Here is a 22,773-nt window from a genome sequence, read left to right as displayed (position 1 = left end):
GTTATAGAGCCCTAACTATGATTAACTGACTTTATGAGACATGTTGCAGTTTGAATTAATCCTCAAACTAGTCTTGGTCCAGGTTGATGCCCAAGAACTTTCATGAAAATGTCATGCACCACTGTCTTTGTTTTGCTCTCTGAAGGTGCCCTTATTTTGCCTTGTTTTCATTCCTCATTGCAAGCCAGGTTCCTGTGCACTCCCTTCTATTGTGATACTATCAGTTTCTCCTTCTCCGCTCAGAATTATAAAGCTGTCGGATCTATACATTGATCCCCAGTGTCTTGCCACAGTGCTGGCAGCTCCATAATTTATCTACACCCCTGACTTGAGATTTCCTTATTGCAGCATCTTTGTATATGATGCCGTTCCAATAATTAACTGAGTTGTGAAGACTCTGGGGATAAGCTAGTTTTTCTCTGCATTATATTGCCAATTAATCGGTCCTCTGTTCCTTGACCTTTCATAACCCCATCACTGTAATCCAAGTACATAAGTTGCGATCTATACTATAGCTCCCCTGAGCCCTCTTGCATTGAAACTCCTACGTCAATGGAAGCAACGTTTCTGATTATCATTAATGTACACTGTTGTGCTTGGTTTGTGGTTAAGATTTGTTCTTCTTTGTTTTTCCTTCAAACACATACATACAAGAAGTTTCTTTTTTATTTCTTTTTAAACCTTCAGCTGCACAGTTAACCCTGTCTCTTTGAATCAGATATAAATATACAGCAAAGATGCCTCTGTATTCTTTATGTACTGTTCCTCTCCCCCTGGAGCTTTAAGTAGAGCCAGTGACAAATTGCATCAATTAAGTAAATCCTGCACAGCCTATTCCTCACTCGAGACTAAGACACCTTTCCACCCTACAGTCTGAGTTTGAAATTGTGCAGAACTCAGCAAGGAGGCCATGTTTCTCAGCCTGTTACTCCGCCTTCCGCTCTAGTAATGCATAGGTTCACCGCAGTGCCCACATTTGTCCTCATTAGTGGTAAAATGTCAGGTTCTCCTTTACGCCTCTGAATGTAACCATTTACTGTCATTGAAGCTCAGTGTGCTGTGCTACAAGTTCATCCAGCATTTAAATGTCACAGATCTCCCCACAGATTGCCTCTCTACACACAGTTAGTCTGTGCTACTCTTTGTGGTTTCCCTTGTGATAAAAAGACTATAGTTGTGACCCAGTATGACCCCTTTGTCCTGTTTGATACCTCATGAAGATCCATTTGTTAGGAAATATCTGTACATGTGAGCTACAGATTCTCTTTCTTTGAGCTATTTCTAAGGACATCTTTATTATCATTCGCTAAGCTCCACCAGCTTAGTTACTGTTGCTATGCCTGGCAAGCGCTTGCCACATTTGCAACAGTGGTAGATTACTACTTTAGTGACTACTTTGACTTTCGACGGAGGAAGGCTAGGTCTCTCACCTCTTGCCGGTGACGTGTTGCATGCATACTTGAGTTAACAAAACAAAGGACAGATGTTTTAATGGTGGTATTTTCAACAGCACTATCTTGGGCAACAGGTTTGGCTGCACTTGCTTGAGTGTAAACTTTGTAAAATCCAACTGAGCAGAACAGAGGTGCTAATGCTAATCCACACAGTGAAGAAATATTACACTGTGAATACATCTGTGACGTCATCTGTAACCCCATAAAATGATGAAAGGTGAAATGCCCCCACAGAGTTAACCAGACATGGTAAGATTTGTTTACATTGGAGCAGATAAGGCATACTGTTCAATCCATTCCTTAAACGTTTGTTCTTGTATTTTTGGTTTTCAGATGGCAAATTACAGCCCACTATCCAAACTCTTTGTATACTGAGTATTTTTTATAGAGCCCTGTGCACACTGCTGAAAAATGCAGAAAAATCCAGAGCTTGGCAAACTTGCTGTGCTTAGTTCTGGTTGCAAACCTGCAACGAACTAGCTGTCAGTGAACAGGTAATACTGTTGGTAAAGACAGTTAATAGCACACTTGTTTTCTAACATCCTCACAAGTTTTCATCATCATCTTATAGGGCCATATAGGTTATATTCTCATAAATATTCTATCTCTATTCTGCTGTTTCTCTACCACTGTACAGAGAAGAGGAAAGCCAACATCCTGGACAACCTAAACAACACAAACGGGACCATAATTGGTGTCACATGTTGCATCGTCCTCATCCTCCTCATCGTCTCTGTCATCGTCCAGATCAAGCAGCCACGTAAAAAGTACATCCTCCGGCGTGAGGACTTTGACCCCACCATGTTTCAGGAGGTTTTTGAGCCGCCTCACTATGAGCTGTGTACTTTACGGAGTGCCACCACAGCCGCGGCGGCCTCAGCAGACTTAGTCGACCTGGCAGAAGACTTTGAGAACTACCACGCCCTTCGACGCGCCTCCTCGCGCTGCGTCCACGATCACCACTGCGGGTCCTCCTCCAACCCCGGCTCTGCCCACCTATCCCAGCTGTCACTCAGTGGACGTGGAAGCCGCGGAAACCTGAGTGCTCGCGATGGGGCGGCCGCCACCCTGCTCACAGACCTTCCGCAGCCGCCCATGGCGGTGCGGCCCTTGCTGCCGGCCACAGGAAACCGCAGGAGCATCTTGGTCATGAAGCACAGCTATTCACAAGAGGCTGCAGACACTGGATGTGACCTGGACGATGACCTGGAAGAAGTTCCTACCACCAGCCACCGGCTTTCACGCCACGAAAAGGCAGTACAGCGGTCAGTATCCATAGATTTCTGATGAGGGAAGAACAGCAACCTTAGAGTTAACTATGGGGATGTTTGAAATGTGTGTGGGATACTTACATTTATTTTTGTTTTCCTCTTATTTTAGCTTCGTTCTTCCTCTCCCTCTCATTACTTTTTTAAGATTATGATAAGCTTCTTTTATGCATTGACCCTTGCTCTTTGTCTCCTTTCTATCATTAAAAACCTTTTCAATTTTTCACAAAGGGCTAAATTACAACAGACAAATTTGCCCCCTCTTGCATGCTCATCCTTGAACATGTCAAGCGCTCCCTGCTAGCTTCCCTCAATTGGTGATTTATTACTTATCAACTCTAATATACTTTGAGGTTTGTCAGAGATCTTTAAAACACAGACCTCATTGTAGCAGATGTTAATTCTGCAATCAGTCCAATTTTGACTGTTAACATAAGGGCTTGAATTGGTGCCTGATATTCATAGAGATTACTAATTTCATTGACATGAATGCAAATTATCGTAAATATGCATTTGTGTTCCAATCTGTGATTTTGAAAATATTTGACTTATATTCTATACAGCTTAATATTTTGGCATGAATAAGATTTTCTATTAAAAAATAAGGAGTGTTTTACTGTGTACTTGCACCTTGACTGCTTGAAAAGTAACTGTATATGTTTACAAAAACTACATGTGAAGGTATCAGAGTACATTTTTGAAGAAAATACTTTGAACATGCAACTTTCTCCTGCATGCACTTTCCATGTGCTCTTTCCAGAGTGTTACCTACTGTTTATTAATTTTCTACAAATCTGCATGCAAGGCTCCTGGAGACTAGCAAAGCACTAATGAAGTTTATTGCTGTTATGTAGCACAGTATGCATTCTGACATCTCTATGCAAAAGGAATCTGATATTAAATGCAAGAGCCATGACATTTCAGGTTCTGCCTCATTGGCTCTTTGAGCAAACATGAATCAGAGTACAACACAACTAGGGTCTAAGAGACAATCTCAAGGTAAGCACCCTTATCCAACAATCAACATCTTTATATGTTGTTGTGTAGTCATCATTTGCCCAGTCAGTATATACTTTTATGTAAGTTCTTTTTCCTTTTCTGTGACTTTTGCACAAGTTTTTATTTCATTTTTTATGTTTTTTTTAATTGTTCATTTTCACCAAGATGGTTTTCTTGCTTGCAGCCATCTTGCCCTCCTAGTGAGTTTGTTTGAAGTCTTTGTGATGCTCAAGTTTACTGTATGTCCTCTTGAGGACATACATTTTATCACTCAGTGGATATTCATTAGCATGGACTTTTTCAGGCATTCCTTAGTTGAATCTGTTATCATTTAATGTGTCTAACCTCTTTTTCTCCCAGTAGGCCTACAGCAAATTATATATATCAACAATGTAAAAGTAAAAGCACAAATCTGAAATACAATCCCAGATGTTTTCATTCAATTACATCAGTGGGATTTTTGCACACATTAAAGAAAGCACATCGAGATCATTTAAATACCTTATTCACCTCTTTGTAATCTTTGATTGATCACACACATATACAGAATTCCTCTGTAGTTTTGCATGATTTATGTCACTTGTAGTATTTGATTTTGTGTTTGGTTAATTGTGAAGCATAGTATTTATGCCTGTGTGTAACATTTCATGTGTATGCTCCACCACCCTGCTTTCATGAAGTTCGCTATAAGCACAATATAATACATTAATTTTGCATAAATTTGAGACGCAAAGAACTGATGAGAACCTTTTGTTTTAATTATTCATTATAAAGTTAAACTTAGTAAAAAGCAAATTCAGTGCAGAGCTTTAACAGGTCCTGCTTGCAGCTTTATGGCTGCATACTGTATAATGGAGCAGTCACATAAAGTGCTACCCATTGTTCTGTCTTTTAGTGTGAAAAATGTGCTGTCCCGTTGTGTGTGTGTGTGTCTGCTTATGTTCTACATTATGTTGCATTGTCTCCATCATGTAGACTTCTTGAGAATAGTGAAATCCTGGATCAGTACGAACGGGCGTCACTGACATATGAAAAAGCGGAGCGGAGATTTACACCAGCATGATGCTGATGATGATGATGATGAAGGGACGCTTTGACGAAAGGATATTGAATATGTAATAATGTGCTGAACACAAAGGACAGCTGCGATGCCATTAAGCAGAAAAAGGTTTTCAGTCAGCTCTGCGCTCTACGTACTCTAGTCAGTCCAGATCTTTTCTCTCACTGGAAAGAGATGGACCTTTAAAATGAGCCTGATTATTGATTATTGAACTTTAAATATGGGATATTAGTCAGAAACATATCTGTCATTGTCATAGATTCCTCGCTGATAACAAAATTACTGTGATCAAACATCATCAAGTTAATTTTTACGCATGTATTTTTCAAATTAGTGGCATACATATTATGATTTTAATAGCAAATTATAAATGCTTGCAGTTTGTCAGATTTGGAAAGATTTATGTTATTAGTAAAAATTGGAATTAGACTCAATTAATTACTAACCTAATGACTGTTGGAGTAACCAGAAGCAGTTTAATTTGAATAATAATTCAAAGTCCAGTTGTATGGCTTGTGCATGCTTCTTTTATACCCATTAAAACTTCATCATACTAACATTAAAATATGAAAGGCCCCCATCCACTAATACATAAGTCATATGGGCATAAGAAGTGATTAAAACAGCATCCTCGAAATTTATTGATTGCATTGCATGCAGTTGCTTAGCTAAATCATTAGATGAAGGGAATTATGCAAATAAATATCATCTTTTTCATTTTAACTCAAACTCCCTATTAAACATGTTGACTAACTTTTTTGACAAGCAGCTTTATTATGGCAAAGAATACTTTTTTGTTTCTTTGATGTAGTTTTTTTTATTTGGCAAACATATTTACTTAAAGTCTGTTTGTCTTCTAACTCTCTTCTACTGTAAGAGCTTAATATCTTTGTATTAAGACAGACTTTTATACCAGGGCCAGTTGAAAGGATGACGGTTTTTACAGGTACTCAAATTATCTTTCAGGGCTGATTTTACTGATGCTTTGTAAAAATAAATAACAATAAAGCTTCACCTTCTTTTTTTGTTTTCTTGGCTTTTGGTCAGTAGTGTCTCTGTCCCTTTAGTGTGTCCTCAGACTGTCAGCACACGCCATCCACGTCTCACTATCATGTTCTTAAATGTTGGTCTATTCGTTGTGGCTGATTTGCTTTAGAGGAAACAAATCAAAGGGAATTGTTTCACCAAACGGAACAATAAAACAGTTTCGAATAATCCCAGGTAATCACAGGTATCTGACAAGTTAATTGACTTCTTGTGTTTGTCCTGATGAGATTAACCCGAGTTAGCTTCACACTCCATTAACACTCAGCGTTGGCAGACTGGTTGTGTAGGATGAAATAAAAATTTTTAAAAAAACCCACCTGCATTATGTGGAAAGCTAGAAATGTAGATCAGCTCTGAGCACAATGACAAAACACATACAATTCATACACACTTGCATATGCATATGGTGATTTTTTTTTCATACGCTGTCATTGTCCAAATACCTATTTTTTCTTCTTACTATGTCAGTGTTATGGTATTTTCCATTCTGTGTACATTATTTTCTGTATTCAGTGTGATATATGTATTCTTTACATCCATGCTTTCCACTTTCTTTTCCCTCCATTTACACACAGTCATACACAGACTCATGTTCCTGCAGATACTGAATAAAGTATTTTTTCTTTTCTATGCATTGTTCTGTGTCTCTCTGTTTCACAATGTGTCAACACAGAAGATTTTTTTTTAAAAAAGCTCACATTTACTCACATTTGCTTTACTTTCTCTGACTGTGTTTGTCACTCTCTCTTACACACACACACACACACACACACACACACAGTCACAAATCATCTGCCACTATATAGATGGAGGAAGACACCTCAGTAATTAAGTAAGTGAACCAATTCGATCACAAGCAGCCCAGGCGGCAGATGAGAAAAGTGTAGGGCCCAGAAGAGACTTCAAGTAATAGTGTTTTCATTTCTCTGCAGATACATCAGACAGATGCATCATTCCTCTGCATCTTGCCAAGTTTGACAGCATTCGGAACTAAGGTTTCTCTCCCTTGTGCATCTCGAGCGAACTGTTGCCCTGAGCAACTTTCCCAGTGTAGAGTTTTGTGATGAGAAAATTTAAAAAATAAAAAGGTTTGTGGTGTATGCATCAAGTTTTTCCTCTTTGCTTTGGACTGCAGAGGTGCATTTTCCCCTACCTGTGCTCCGCAACTGGCTGGAATTGACGAGCCATGGAACACTGATAATTTCAGACACGGGACTGGAAAGTTTTTGTTTTTTGAGAAATAGAGTACCTTTAATGTAAAATTGTTCATGGAGAAAAAAAAATCAGGTTTTTTAAATCATTTTCATGTAACCATCAAAATATGAAACTGCATATTTGAGCTGCTGACTTTACATTATATTTCTTATTTTCATGTCATGTCTTTACACTAGAGTATCAGGCTGTTTTTATATTTAAAGACTTAATGAAAGCCCTGTTAAGAAGACGAAAGAACAGGATGTATGAAATTAAGTGATGTGAAACTTCATAAATTGGTGCAAACGTGATTCTACTGACCCATCAGTTAACCTTTATTTATTCCCACTTTTACTGATGTCTGAACATTATACTTATTTCTATGTTTCTCTGCCATTCTCCTTGTCAAATTTCATTGCATTGTGGTGTTTTGTTTTGTTTTTTATCCATTGGCATATTTATTTGATAACATATTAAAAATATGCTGGACAGAATGTTTTCAATAAACTAATGTTTACTGATTTTAATGTGATGATTTATTTTTGTTGTGTCTAATGTTCTGTTCTGTTCAGGGCTTCAGCTGCCACTGAGGATACTGAGGACACATCCTCAATAAGAAATAACAGAATAAAGGATTTAATATTTCCTCACGAGAATTCTAAACAATGTGTGTTTATGAAATCATGTGAATGTTGTGTCCTCAGTTTATTTCAACTACCCCCTATCATACAATTGCAGATTTACAGTGATACAAAATACTTTATTATTAGTTTCTGGGCAAAAATCTTCTGCAGCTGTTGTAGATGAAAATAGCTCCAGGTCCATTTTCCAATAGTTTTCTCAGTGAGGTAGAAAGCTGACATTTAAAAAAGACAAATGCTTTCAGATCTGATTCTGTTTCTTTAACCTTTTACCAACTATTAATAATGCAATGAATCTATTCTTACCAATCAGTGAGGGTGTGCAGACTGTTTTCTGTAAATATAAGAGCGAGTGACAGCTAGTGTTACATTTAAAACTCAGTCTCCCATGCACCCACTACATTATGAGTGACGACAAAAGTATGCGCCTCACGAATACACACCACAACTGGTTTGACACACACCAGCTCAGTAGCATAATATGTCCGAGTGTGTTAGTTGTTATCGTTATAAGTTGTGCATTCATGTCTTAAAGTAAGTTACTTTTATATTATTACTTCCTACGGTAGGTCACTTTCTCTTGTAGCTAGCTGTCGACCGTGCTAACTCTGCTTGCTAGCTGGCTGTGCTGATAACAGAGTTTAAGCTAACCCACAGAGGACACACTCATGGCTTACACACAGATACTGAAAGCCCTGCATCGAAGTTTGCAGCATGCAGCGACACCGTACGCCGTGCAGACATGTAAACTCACACAGGTCAGCCTGCTCATCCACACACACAGGACACTGTCAACTGTGTCCAGACCGACCCTCCACAGAAGGGCTCCTTCGTCTGTTCTCCCAGCACTGAGCTGCTTCATTGAATCACAGAGGCGGCGGGGTATTTCTCTCGCCTTCACAGCCAGAAATCAGAGCAGCCCCGAGAACAGAGACAAGTCAGTTTCCAGGTATCAGAGTGGGAGCCCAAAGCCTTCAGCTGCACAGAAAGGTAAGCAAGATGATAGCGTCCTCTTTGAATTAGACTTAATTGCATGATAAGGGTTTTCACACTGTCAAAGCAACTACTGTGTATATATGTAATCTGATATAACATGCAAGACATTTGATTTACACATGATTTTTTGTAAAGTAAATGTATTCCAGAGTTTCATAAAAATGTAACTTTTAACTACTTCCATCCCCAATCTACAGTGAAGGACGCCGGCAGAGACTTCACCTACTTGATAGTTGTCCTCATCGGGCTTGGAGTTACAGGTGACTAAAACTACACTACTCTATGACAAGCAGATTTCTCACCTCATTTCAGGTCAAATAAAGTTTAAATGTTTTGTCCTGTGTGTGTCTCAGGTGGGCTGTTATATGTGGTGTTCCAGGAGCTGTTTTCTTCCTCCAGTCCGAATAAAATCTATGGAAAAGCATTCGACAAAGTCAAGTCACACCCAGAAGTAAGAATGAGATCACTGACTGCGAAGGCCAAACAGTATCTCCCTGTGCTGTGGATACCTAACATTTTTCTCTATTGAAAATGCAGGTGATTGGTGCATTTGGGGAGCCAATCAAATGTTATGGTGAGACCACCCGCCGAGGAAGGAGGCAGCAAGTCAGGTAGGAATTTAATGGCTGTTGATTACAAAGCAAATGTGTGTGTAGTTGTAGCACTGAGGTATTATCATGCACGTGTGTGTGTTTGTTTCCACGTTAGTCACTTGGAGTATCTGAAGGATGGACTGAAGCATATGAGACTTAAGTTTTACATCGAAGGTTCAGAACCAGGCCTCAAGGGAACTGTACATTCAGAGTCAAAAGAGGTTGGTATTTTTCAAATTCTTTGTTCAGTGACAGATTGTCAGATATCCACCAAGTAAAGATACTGTTTCCTCATTTAAAAAAACCTAATAACTTGCTTTTATTTTACAGAATAATGAAACTGGAAAATATGAGTTTCGTTATATATTTGTGGAGATAGACACCTACCCAAGACGGACCATCATTGTGGAAGATAACCGATAAGAAAAGATGATGGACTTCACTGAAAATAAGTGAATAATGTGTGTCAGATTGTGGCAGACAAGGCAGACAAATAGCTGAGGATGTAAACTTTAATTTACTATTTTACGTTGTTGTGTTAAACATCAACAGTTTAAACTTTTCTACAGTAATGCACCGGTCAGCATTTGGTGAAGGGCTTTGCAAAGCACAGTCTTTTTCACAGATATAAAATGATCATCTGACTCTTATGTGGTTTCTGTTTTATTAATCATACACATGCCACTGTCTTGGTTTTTATTTTTGGCTAAAGACAGGTTGTGAATCTTGACGTAATATGAAATCAAAAATGCTGTTAAATTGTAATGAAAATGTTTGTGCACAGAGACACATATACAACAAAAATATCAGTGTTTTATTTTTTCTGACAGTGTTGAAACCATGTGATTGATCTTTTAGCTTTATAGAATTGTATGTATGGTTTAATTGGGGCATTAGCAGTAATTTTAGCAAAAGCGTTTAGTCCTAAAAACGTTAAAATACTGTGGCAAGTCTGTTATTTTAGAGATCTTGAAACTCGCATTGTAAAACAATGACCACTAGATGGCGGCAAAGAATCGAGATGGAGCAACCTCAAACGACCTTTTAAATTATTTAAATATTTTTCATTCATTTACAGTTTCATGTGTATGTATTTGACTGGGTATTTTGAATAGCTTTCAGTATATTTTGGAAGGTATGAAGGGGAAAACAGACATTGAAGATTCTACAGTAACTGAGCGTCTGATTTTAAACAATGAACACTCAAGTTATTCTTGGAGTGGTTTCGCTTCTTAATAAAATAGTTTATTCTTGTTTTTCATTCGTTGATACCGTTCATATACAATATTGTGAGAGTGTATTTGTATGTTCATATTTTGTCTCTTTATTATTCCTTTGTCCGACAAATGCTGTGCTGCCTTCCATGACCCTCGGAAATATTAAAATTTATGATGGACCTCTACGAAACGCCCCAGCTATAACTCGGACAAATCACTTTTTTATTACTTGTGTCAGCACTGACGCTGAGATGTGACCTCCGTAGGGACAGGGAACTTTATTACTATGGTGAATAATTTAACGGTTGTATTGTTTGAGGTATTTTTCATCTAGGGGCCACACTTTTTGATAATTGAAACATCAACTATGATCCCAAATGAAACGGGATTTCTCATTTTCATTTATTCTAGTGTGGTATTAACTAATTCCGTGCTGCATACGTGTAATACATCGGGCACCATGGGGCTATTTGGAGATATAATTTCCTGACTGCAACAATAGCACTTGAACGTAAAATATCAGATTAATTGTAACTGGGGAGCAGTTTACGGGAAGCACCGAAGGCAACAGTCTCGTGAACGCCGCCCACTGTGAGACCAAAGGCAGCATTGAACGCACAGGGATGAGCTAAGTCAGTTAACGCTAGCTTAAACTGTAAGACTAGTGTAGTTGTTTTTTCAGTGTTGAGTTAACGACCAGTTTTCCGAGCAACTACCGAGTCGCCTTGTATATAATACCAAGAAGGTATGTTCATAAAGCAGTTTAATTTCAGTTGTTGTTTTTGTTCTCCGCGTGGGTAAATAGAGTAACGGCTGTTGTTGTCGTTGTGGCCTGCTACACGATAGACGAGCTAAACTAGCGGTAGCCTCAGCTGGTTCCTGGAGCTCTCTACTCGCATCACATCCCAGAAACGACAAGGGAAATGGCACACCTATCCACCTAACTCAGAAGGCGTCGCTTTAAAGTAAGTTTAAAATCCTGTTCATATGTTTGCCTTTAGCTAAGTTAGATAGCTAAGTTAGCGATAGAGTCGTCGTGCTAAACTTGTCATCTGTTTTAAGTTACAGAAAGTGCTTGCACATTTAACTCTGATTAGCTCAAGTGGTTAGATGCTCAAAGCTTCTGTTTTTTAAACGTGAGTTAGTGTTAATCAATTATAGTAATATAGGTAATGATTACATTAAGCTGGATAATGGATGTTGCCACTTCAGTAAAAAATTACTGAAAATTGTCACTGTTTTCAGGGCAAGTTGTGTTTCTGGCCAAGGATCAGCGAGTTATTCCTCAGCTATGAGAGCCTGTACACAGTGACATCTCACAGAAATGGAGCTGTACTGGTACATGTGAGTATAACATATAACTATTATAATTACATCTCATTTTTTCTCACATTTTTTTTATGACAGGGGAGTTGAAAAGTGATGCATAGAGCTAACCATTGCTTTCCTGTTCCCCATTTTTATCCCTCTCTTTTTTTGCAGAGTTGTCATCATATTCATCATCATCAAGATATTTTTCTATGTGTGCTGGTATCGATCAAGACAGAGGCAACTGGCAGCATACCTGAGCAACCCACGCAATGCCCAGATAGTTATTGTTGGAGGAAGGGCCTACCTTCATCAGATGTGTGAGAGACAAAGTGTAAGTGTAGACCCCCACATTCACACAAACACAAACATTTCCTCTATGAAACACCCAATCTAGCTGTCAACTGCTGAAGTGGTTTTGCGCCCCCAGGTTATATCTTTATTGTGGGTTAGGTGTAAGTACATAGGTTTTCAGGAACAAGAAGATAATTTCTTTTGTAGGCTGAGAGACTTGAGTATAGCACACTGAATAAGAAGAGTGAGTAAGAGAAAGTCAAATTAGGCCACAGTTGTGTTACATTTTTGCAGAGGAGTTGTTTGCTCTCCTGAGAGGGCTTGTGGTTTTCAGTCAGTTGCTATCACTTTGAATAGAATGACAAGACAGACTACATTTCAGTTTCAGTGACAAACTGAGTGAGATTCTGGAGCTTCTGGTATGCATGTACTTGCACATTGACATTTTTCTGTGAAGTTTGTTTGACCCTGTTGACATCAGAGGTCTGGTAGGGCACGTCACAGCTAAGACAGTTCATCAGTTAGAAAGAAGCCGCGAGTGTGAGAGTGAAACCTTTTTAAGCAAGTTTGTAAAATTTTAACTGTGTGTGTTAGATTTTTTTGTGCAAATATATTCAGTAAAGACACAGACAGCAAGACAAGAGTACACTGATTTACAGAGAGCAGTGTATGCCCCTGTGACGGCCTCGTTATTTCACAACATTTGAAAAAGACAAAATTTCAGTTGCTGATATAATCTGTTGTACACGTCTTTTTTAAAAACTGAAATATTATTAGTTCTATCTCTTGTCCCATGTAAATCATAAGATAGATAGGAGAAAAAGGATAGTCTCTTCTAATGTTTAATTTGCTTGGCATTGTGAATAGTTTATGCGGTTTGTTTGGGCTGCTCTTTAAGAGTCATATGATCTTTGAAATGACCTTCATAGTTGTCTTTCTGTTTGGTTTTCTTAAACTTTACTGAAACTCATGCTATTTATATGTATTTTGAAAATAGCTACAAAATGCAGGCTTCTCTTTTATTGTCCCCCTCAAGTGCCAGTTGAGTGTAGTTTTATTTGTGTTGATGCTTTCAGAGGTATGTCTAGAATAGCAATACCTTTTCACAATATCAGTCTTTTTCTGTGGGCTGTGCCACAGGTTTAGACAGTCATCATGTTCGTGCTTCCTTCAGGGCCTTTCTGCTTTACTGCCTCTCTAAAACACCTGGAAGCAATCTCTCCGTGATTCAGAACCTTCCCAAAATATGCCGTGTGAATCATATGAAACAGATTTCTCTGACGTTTTTCGAACTCATTTCTAACTCTTGCCCACTTGGCCCACTTCTTATAAGTTTTTGCAGAAGATGTTGCATGGATGACAAAGATATCATCACGTTTTTTCTGAGGACTGATTCATTTAAATGCAAGCCTCCATCAAAAGTCAATTTAGTCATTTCCTATTTGTCTTGATTCCACCCCAGCTTTTCACTTATTTTTTATAGTGGTAGTTTACTGTGAGAGGCACAGAAAGTGATATTTTTAGCTTGGTTTGGAAGATTTGTGCAACAGGAAATGCCCCAGTTGTTAAAAAAAATAAATGATGCAGTTGAAAGTCAAGAGGTCTAGGTTTTTGGCCTTGGGTTTCCCCAGACCAGTTATGACATCCTGTGTGCTATCTAAAGTGTTTTGTTTTAGAGAATGTCCAGTCTAGCTTAAGATTGCCATTTTTGGCATACATGCACTGTTTAGCTACGTGTCCAGTAACCAGCCCAGAGGACCTTCCCACTTCCCTCTTGCACTTTCTCTGCTTCTGTTACCTCTCACTTCACCTTAGCCTCCACCAGGTCCTTAATTCTCCTTGTCCCGCAACTTGCTCCCACTTCCTCTCCTGCAGCCCTGTCTTTTCCCCTCTTCCATGTTTTTTTTTTCTCCTGCTCCTCTTCCTCTGTCCCTTGTTCCCTCTGCCATCTCTGGTGTATAATGTTCCCTGTTTAGATTTTAATGGAATGTGCAGCAGGGAGGCCCCCACGGTCATCCATAACCCAGCATCCTGAAAGTTTTCTGGAGAGACGCCAAAACGACTCGAGTCTTGGGCTTAAATGAATTAAAGGCAGTGGGGGGGGGGGGGGGTCACAATGTAGCATCACTCACTAAGCCTCTTGGACAGTCCTATTCATGGCTACCTGAAAAGTGAACCCAGAAGGGTTCATGGGGAAAAAAAACTTTTTGATACATTTAGGCCCAGGAGAGAGATGGGAGAGATTGATAGTTTATAGATTATAAGAACTCATCTTAATTACTTTTGGTCTTTTTTTGGTCTAGAGTCAGAAGGAAAAATGTTCACACATGGTTTCCAGTACCAAGTTCACAGACTGGTACTAGGCCATGGAACACTTGCTACCTGGCCTTGAGGAGCCCACGTGATTTGGAAATGTGTCACAATTGCTATGTAACTTCATAGACTATTATAGGTTAATTGTGTGCTAATTACTTTGAACTCTGCATGGTCTGTCTGTGCTGCATCTTTCCTCATCACTCCCTATCACGCCCACAACAACAGGATGCCAATTTTGAACTAATTAAGACATCAGTCTGCAAGGTCATCAGTCTATCATTGCTGAACTCCGTCCTCAATCTGCATGTGCCTTTTTCCTGTTACTGTTGCAATTAGCTGGCTTAAAAAAGTAAAAAGGCTTGAGAACTCCTTCAGAAGAGTTAGGGGAGAAAAAATAGCTAACACACGTGTTGTAATACTAGCCTAGCCTCTGTAACTGGTCAGCTGATGATCTGACAAGTGACTTTGGCTGCTTGCTCTCCTTGTCAGCTCAGACTCAGAGCCTTTATGCTAAGAAATATTAAATTATTAAATTAAATTAAAAATGTATCTGTAAAAATGATATTAACATAGTGAGTTTTGCAGCCTAATATAGTATACAGCCACTGTGTATTTATGTGATTATTTGTCCAACATCTTACTCCTTTGTTTTATGTAAACAGCTCTCTGGGAGGTTAAAACGGTTCACCAGGTTTGAGGTGAAAACGTTCCATGCTGGTCAGCCTGGCATTGGAACACATATTAAACACAGAAAAGAGGTAGAAGATGGACCTGCTGTTTGTTTTGGGACGTTTGTACTTCAGAATAATTACATCTGTGCTTGTCAGTCATAGCCTGAAGCATAGTGTTTAAAGGGAGGCTCACTGGACGAGCAGATGCATAAATCCAATATTATCATAACTACTAGCAGTGCAGTCCTCTCAAGAGGCATGTACAGTAAAGGCAGCCCTGTTAGTATCTCAATAGTGTCAACAGTGTGAAAGCAGCCTCTTTTTGCTGTGTGTGTGGGTCTGTATGTATGCACTTGTCTACTCACGTATACGTCTGCATTTCTGTGTGCATCATTAACTCTCTCTGTGTTTCCTTCCCTCTGTAGCAAACATCTGTCTGGCCCAGTTGGTATGGTGTTCAGGATGACCTGTCAATAGAAGAGCCCTCTACAGCCCTGCCACCAGCTGCATCCTTCTCCCACCTTGACATGCCACCACCATATGAGGCAGTCTCTGGAGGTAGCGCACACACACACACACACACACACACACACACACAGTTAAACACTATAACACACACAGCACTACACCATACATTTTTGCCGTTTCCTCATTTGCCGAGCTGATGTTGAGCCAGAAGGACTTCTTCATTATTATTTTTCACTTCTGTTTCTTAATCCATCACTTCCTGTAAGCCGCAGTTCTTGGCGGCTGTCCACTCGTATATTCTCTCTTGGATGTAACTTCAAAATGCGTTCTGGTTCACAGCACTCAGAAAGTAAACCCACATTTCTGCCTGATTCAAGGGGTAAACAGGAGTGCTGTCATAGATTCCTGTGGCGTGTGTTTTCATTAATGATTATCTAAAGTGTTTAAACCAGATATAACATACATGATCATGCCAATCATGTTTTAATTAGACTCTCCATAGTAACTGCGTTTACATTGTTTCATTCTGCTCGTGTTCCACGCAACGTTAGTCTGCCTTGTTTCATAAGTTAATATTCCCTACGATGACTGCGTTTACAGTTTCATTTCATGTGTGATACTGAAAAGGGGAAGATAACTGAGTAATTTTTTTTCAATGCCTCATGTTGCATTCACTCTGAATCACCTATAACAAAATCCAGCTACCACATTCCTAAACACCACCCGCATCAAGAGTCCATCAGAACCAGTGCCATTATGGAAAACCTGGGCTTTACTGATTTTAGGGGTCATTGCCGGAACCAGGAAACTAACACCAGATGGAGAATAAAGCACTATTCTAGAGTACAGTTCTTCTGTTAACTGAATGAAGTGAGCTCACACATACGTATGCACACAGAGTGCATTGTCTGCTTGACAAAGACAAAGTGCACTGTTTTTCAGTAACTTAATCATAATGAAACCAACAGGTTTTCCTTGTGTACCACTGCCTTATGTGTACTACTCATGTGTCAGTCAAATCCAGAGTGAAGACATTTCTGTTGCCTTTTTTAGCTGTATGAACAAAAGCAAAGCTAGTAATGCAGGAAACTGTCATCTATGTCCTTTAAGAGGGACTCGCGCACTTAGCATCATACCAATGCTTTGGGAGCTGTGAGAACTTGCCCACCTGCTCAGTTTATTCATTCTATACTCCTACGCCACCTAAATAGTGTTCCCATTATACTCAAACCTCTGTGTCTTTGGCATGACTGACTACTACTCAAGCTTCAGAGTCTCCTCTTTTGCAAATGGCATCTCACTTGATCTGAAGTGCTCGTACAGTCTGACAGCAGGATGTGGGCCGACAGGGTAGAAATGATGACATTTTACCACTAATTGTATTACATCATCATACTGCCTTGTTTTCACCCTCACTTTTTTCCGATCACAGCGTTTCAGGCTTTGCAACAGTTGAACTATTTTAATTTTAAAGATATTCTAAGCACTGTAGGTGGGTCTTGCAGCCGTACAGCGTCATTCACAGCTTCATTTCCTGACATGTCTGCGCTGACAATTTTGCACGCCATCTTTATCAGATTGAAATTCCATGACCGTTAGAACTTAATTTCACTTGGTGAGAAGAAGAAGCTGCTAAACCAAGGAGTTGCTGCAAGCTGTTTTTGAAGAGAACATCCAGCAGGATTCAGGTGATTTCACTGCTCTGGGATCAGTTCTGTCAAACTTAAGGGTGGATACATTTATTAGCTCTTCCTAAAAACCCACCTCTGGGTTTCACAAAACTTTTTTCTTTCACCACATTTTTAGAGACTTATTTGCACTGACATCTTGTCTCCCTCTTCCTCTTCCTGTGCACAGGCTGTCATATGGAGTAGCACACACTCACCACTTATTGATGCACCTTCGAGAGAAATTTGCAGTATTTGTTTTGATGCAATGGATCTAACCCTAACTCTTTCCTTTTAGAGGATGATCTGAAGCCACCTCCCTACAGCGAATGCGCTCACGGTGACGAGGCCGGCGCCCCTCGCCCCTCCCATCACGCCCCTCTCATCTCTGAGGGAGGAGACCTGACTAGCATAAACGAAGCCCCGCCGCCCTACACGCCATCTCCCCACACACAAGTCAGCCAACAAGAAGGCCCTGCGAGCCACATTGAGTCCCAGTCGGAGAGCAGGTCCACTTAATCAGCCCCTAATGCCAGTTTGCCTTTTCCATGCACTGCCTTCCTACATTCAACCTCAGTGATCGTTGCCAGCCTAACTCTCATCACATGAGAGCAAGATGTTTATTTGGATGCGAGCGTATGCGTGCATGTTTGTGTGTATGTGTGTGTTTGGTGATTTTTAGAACCGAGTTGTTTTTCTACTTTGTATTGTTTAAAAAAAAAGTGGTCATCTGATGAGTTTGGCAATAACAGATGACATCAGCAAGCCTGTGTGCCTCAGTCAGGACCGCAGAACCTGCCTCCCAGCTATGATGAGGATAATACCCTTGACCTCTAAGCTCAAAGGGAATCTGTGAGATACAGATAAGCAGAGAGAGACAGAGACTTCAAAGTGTGCTTTTTTTTTTTTTTCAAATAAGGCTTTCTCCCCCTGTATGTCTGAGGCCACCTCCTTTCACAGATTAACTCATTTTAAAAGCATGATTGGGCAGATGACAGGTTTTACTTCCTGTTACTGTGATGCATTGTACACAATAGCAGGAACTACATATGGGACATCACTTCATCTTTGTGTGTCTGTCTATAGACATCGTCATGATCACAGTAACTCAGTAACCGTGATCCCTGATGCAAAATTCATAGTGTCTAATTAGATTTCAGAGCATCTTGCTGTGTACATGTGCATATTAAATAAATTGTATCAACTTCTTCAAACTTTTATTACTCTCAGTGTTTCATCGATGTCGCACATTTGTTATGTGGAGACAAAGTATGTTGATGAAGAACTATTTGGTAACGAATGTACTAATTGTCTTAAATAATGACCTCATTAGCATCAGTGCTCTTGCTTAATATATCATGGTGATTATACCGGGACATCAGGCAATTCAAGTGCCTATTAACATCTGTGAGTGGAAGTGAGCGAGGGCAAACAGAAGAGGGGGGAACAAGTTGATGAAATAAATGAACACAGTAGACGGCAGTAGACGAGAGATTGTTCATCTGTTGATGATCACCATTACTGCTGGATTCTGTCTGTTTCTGCTCTGCATTAGTTTCTGCTCTGCATTACCTGTATGCCAAGATGCAAGGTTCTGTGTGAACAGTATAAACATTTATTTTGTTACGTCTCTGTCTTTAAAAAGTTATGGAGTTCAACAGTCTTCAGAACCACAAAAGAATATTTGTTGCTCAGTCCCTAAACTCATACGACAACACATTTCATGTAGTTGTTGACCCAGCTGTAAGATAATCAGATTTGATTTTATGAATTGTAATGTTGAGCTGGAGGCTCAGATGAAAAATGATCTTAAAATGAAAAAAGGGTTAACATCCAGGAAACAGCTCAAGCTTAAAATTTTTTTGGAGCTGAAAGCTGCATTCAACGTGGTCACTAAGAAGTCATCAACAAAACTCACTTATTGCTTTTTTCCCATAATTGTTGCAAAAGGAAGACTAACCTTTTTTTTTTTTTCTTTAACAAGCACTCTTCTGTTTCTTCTTCTTCATGTTAATCAGCCACAGGCCAGCCAAGTGTGTATGTTTCCTCTGGTGTATTTTCTGTCATAGTATTGCTTTGAGAAATGTTATTACTGTGCTTCTTGCATCACTGCATTTCAGATAACTCAGAAATAGCACTGTAAAATGATACTCTCAAGTAATCCACCTCTCATGTTTGTTCAGCAAAAATATAATCTGTGTACAGTTTCTGATAAAAAAAAAAATGGAAAGGAAAGAAAAACTATGAACGCTGTGTAAATGTATTTTTCCACCTATGGGAAAGTATATAAAAAGGAGTCTTAGTGGGGAATCTGAATTCAAAATGTTAAAATGTAATGGGTTATAATGATAATCCTGTATTGTGATGACAAATCGTGGAGCATCCATCACTGACGCCTTCCACAAAATCTTACCTGTGGTTTTACAATCTGAGGGATGCAACAGAGAAGCTGCAAGATACAAATATGAATACAGCTTTGAACTCAGTTGACATCACTAACAGCAGCAGCATGATGATGATTGACTACCTAAACTATAGTATTACAGGCTTCTACTATAATGTACGTCCTGTTTGTTAACTTCATGTTCATTCCTGTGGTGGGTGGCCAATCAGATCTCTCCAGTGAGTAGCTTTGTGAGTTAAGGGGAATTTACTTTTTTTTTTTTTTTTTTTGTCTGGTTCGGGGGGAAATACGTCTTCTGTATTAAACTGTTGTTCATAATCTTGCAAGTGATATTTTCTTACTTTGGCTTGTGCATGAAGTCATTTCTAGACAAAAGCGACACCGGTCACACCTTATTTACTTATTTCACACTCACCATAGCAGCTCACTCGCTGGTGCTCACTCTTTGGGGTACACCAATTCAGTTACAGTTCAGACTTATGTTGGCTGCATAATTCTAGATTAACTATTTTGGTTGGCAGAAAAATCCAACATTTTTGTTTCCAGTATGAGTCAAGCTCTAAAAACATTGGATCCTACATTTCACATAATGTAACTCGATGGCACCTTTCATTAGACTTATGCTGCCTCCTAAATGCTCACTTCTTTTGAACACCTCACACTTTTGGTTTGTAATGCAGACTTAAATTTTAAAGGCTCAAACCCAAACTGAGATAACCTCGTCAGGGTTATTTCCTAAAACTTTAAATAGCTCCTCCAGAGCCACAGAAGACATTGTACGACAAGCTGAGTTGATGAGTAAACTGAACTGCACTGAAAAGTTCATTAGAGTTAAAAGTTAGTTAGAGTGCTTCAGAATGCATTGTATGAGGCTATATCAGTAAATGTTTACATTTAACCAAGGCAGCAAGGGTGTGTTTGTCTGCAGACATCTATAGACTGTAGACAAAGGCAAATCAGCTTTATTTATACTGCTATGCACGGGGGTCGGGGTGTTTCAGAATGGCATTCAAAAACAATCAATCAAGATAGAATAAAATTAGATTTAGAAATCAATAAGATACAGACAAGCAAAACCAATAAATAATAGGATTACAGTAACAGTGCAGTTACAGAACAGTCATGCGTTGCAAGTTGCCACAAATGCGAGAAAGGAAATGAAATTGCGGAAGAGAAACAAATCAATCAACGGTACAGGAAAGCATCAGAATTTTAATTTAGATGTGAAAGTCTCTCAAGTTGAGATGTATGAGATCATCAGGAAGCTGTGAGCAGCGTAGTAGCTAAAAGCCGTTTAATTCAGTTTGGTTCTGACTTGAGGTACTAACAGCTGACTGCTTTCTAAAGATCTAAGAGCCATGTTGGGTTCATATTCTTCAAGGAGATCAAAAATGTATTTTGGCCTGTGATTTGTAAACTGGGGAACTGAGGGAGTAAAGTAGGAATGGTAACAGTTGTTAACACTGATGTACCATCCAACATTGTATTTGTGTGCTGTAGTAGTTTGCGTGTCTCTCTCAGCTCTGACGTCCCTCGTGTTTTAAACCGTCTTCAGGCGGGGGCTGAGGTGGCTTCTTCTTCAAGGTTTCTGGCATGTTGCTTTGCGTCTTATCATTGTTTTGATACATCTTGTCTACTGTCCTTGGCAGAGGGAGTAGATGGGTGACGCGGGAAGTGACATACAGCAGGTTGGAGATAAACAGTTTTACCCCTGGCTTGTCGAGGCAAATTCCATCTGCCCTAAAAAGATGACTGCTGTTAAAATTGTCAATAAAGTGTACTGTATGGAGGGTACATGCAGTGACAATCCAGATTTCAGTGCTAACAATCAGCTGAATCTCTAAACTTATCTCCTGCATTCTGCAACCAGAACTTTTGAATTGGATTTTTTCTGTCAAATCACAGGCTTTCCTTGGGAAAGCAGTACATTTTTGGTATTCTTATAGCTTATGCCTTTTACATCTTTCATGGCAAATTCACCCCCAGTCAGTTAGCTTCCTCTGTATCCTTTTGCTTTCAAAAAATACTCTCAGCCCTTACCTTGCTGTGTGAGGATGAGAGGTTATCTAGGTCATCTGACTGGTCATCTGACTTGGCAGCAGCAAATCTGTTCTCCAGTTGAACACAAATCTAAGCCATGACTCTTTGCCTTCACTGAAGATCATTTTCAGATTTAAATGTGTTTGTGTCTTTTTTGGTTTTGTCTGTCTGTGGCTATAGTGAGTGCCTCTGTGGTCATTTTGAGTCTCTTCGTGGTCATTTTGCGTCTCCTTTTTGGCATTTTTATTGTATTTTTCTTTTTGACTCCCATTCAGTCATCCATCAACACCCAACATTCCTTTTGAATACATCCACTTGATTGTATGACTGAGACTGCTAAAGCCTTAAATCAGCTTAAGATGACCTTTGGAGATTGTAGATTTAGTCCCCTCCATTTCTTCACTGCCACTATGTACAGGAAGGATGATTACAGTGACCAATCTTGAAATGTACATACTGTATGTATTGCCTTGAGACATGTTTAATTTTTTTCAAGTCTAAGACACGCCACTAGAGGGCAGTGTTGCACCACTGATGATCCCCAACCATATGTTTTTGAGCAGCCTGCACCTGTTGCTCAGCCCCGCGCGTCAATCCTGAAACAAGAAGTGCTGCTGGCTTATATCACCTCAGTGTAGATTGATGTCTTTTATTATGCACTTTAGTGACAGAAAATGGCATTGACTTTTGCTCCAAAGTTTTATACTTTAGATGGAAAAAATAATTGGGCTCGATCAAGATCAATTGTGCAGCCCTCTTGTGGAATGTATAGCAGAGTAGATACTCAAGGACATTCATTTTTCATATCTTAGCTTCTCCGCTCCTGCGTCACTAAGCTGCATACAAATAAGCAGAGCATGAACAATTCACGCTGTGTATACTCTTGATTATAGACCTTTGTGGTGAGCAAAATATTGGAGGTGAGACACTCGCCTGATGAATGGAGAGTTGTCAGAAAACCCCAAAAAACAAGCCATCAAAAAAGTAATACTAAACATGAAGGCAACTTTGATAAAATGTGATGTAATATTAAAATTGATATGTATTTTAATCAGGAATTACAGTGTTAATCCAATCCACAATCCACCAGCCTTCATTCACTGATTCATATATTCATGTATATGTATATTTTGTGT

General features: G+C 39.4%; 2 protein-coding genes across 5 annotated transcripts in view; both read left to right on the top strand.

Moving 5' to 3' along the window:
- The window catches only part of neto1l (neuropilin (NRP) and tolloid (TLL)-like 1, like), a 67,682-nt gene extending 59,967 nt beyond the window's left edge, over nucleotides 1-7,715 (top strand). Inside the window, exons 10-12 of one of the 4 annotated variants that reach the window (XM_051066588.1) lie at nucleotides 2,092-2,719; nucleotides 3,647-3,721; nucleotides 6,761-7,715. In XM_051066588.1, coding sequence (XP_050922545.1) covers nucleotides 2,092-2,719; nucleotides 3,647-3,707 — 689 coding nt within the window. In that variant the 3' untranslated portion in view covers nucleotides 3,708-3,721; nucleotides 6,761-7,715. Of the gene's footprint in view, nucleotides 1-2,091; nucleotides 2,720-3,646; nucleotides 6,459-6,760 lie in introns of those variants that run through there. The other 3 variants (XM_051066589.1, XM_018674020.2, XM_018674024.2) reach the window with 3 other exon arrangements.
- Nucleotides 7,716-8,066: 351 nt separating this feature from the next.
- Nucleotides 8,067-19,915, top strand: timm21 (translocase of inner mitochondrial membrane 21). The gene is made up of 10 exons (XM_018674025.2): nucleotides 8,067-8,653; nucleotides 8,857-8,919; nucleotides 9,013-9,110; nucleotides 9,197-9,270; nucleotides 9,368-9,473; nucleotides 9,583-11,434; nucleotides 11,715-11,813; nucleotides 11,952-12,111; nucleotides 15,484-15,616; nucleotides 17,492-19,915. Exons 1-6 carry the CDS (start codon nucleotides 8,332-8,334, stop codon nucleotides 9,673-9,675), a joined length of 756 nt encoding a protein of 251 aa, XP_018529541.1. The 5' UTR covers nucleotides 8,067-8,331; the 3' UTR covers nucleotides 9,676-11,434; nucleotides 11,715-11,813; nucleotides 11,952-12,111; nucleotides 15,484-15,616; nucleotides 17,492-19,915.
- The last annotated feature ends 2,858 nt before the right edge of the window (nucleotides 19,916-22,773 follow it).

Source organism: Lates calcarifer, linkage group LG24, assembly GCF_001640805.2.
Source record: "Lates calcarifer isolate ASB-BC8 linkage group LG24, TLL_Latcal_v3, whole genome shotgun sequence".
In the NCBI taxonomy this organism is placed as follows: Eukaryota; Metazoa; Chordata; class Actinopteri; family Centropomidae; genus Lates; species Lates calcarifer.
The sequence above is the reverse complement of the archived record's forward strand: the minus strand, read 5'-3'. Positions and strand labels throughout refer to the sequence as shown.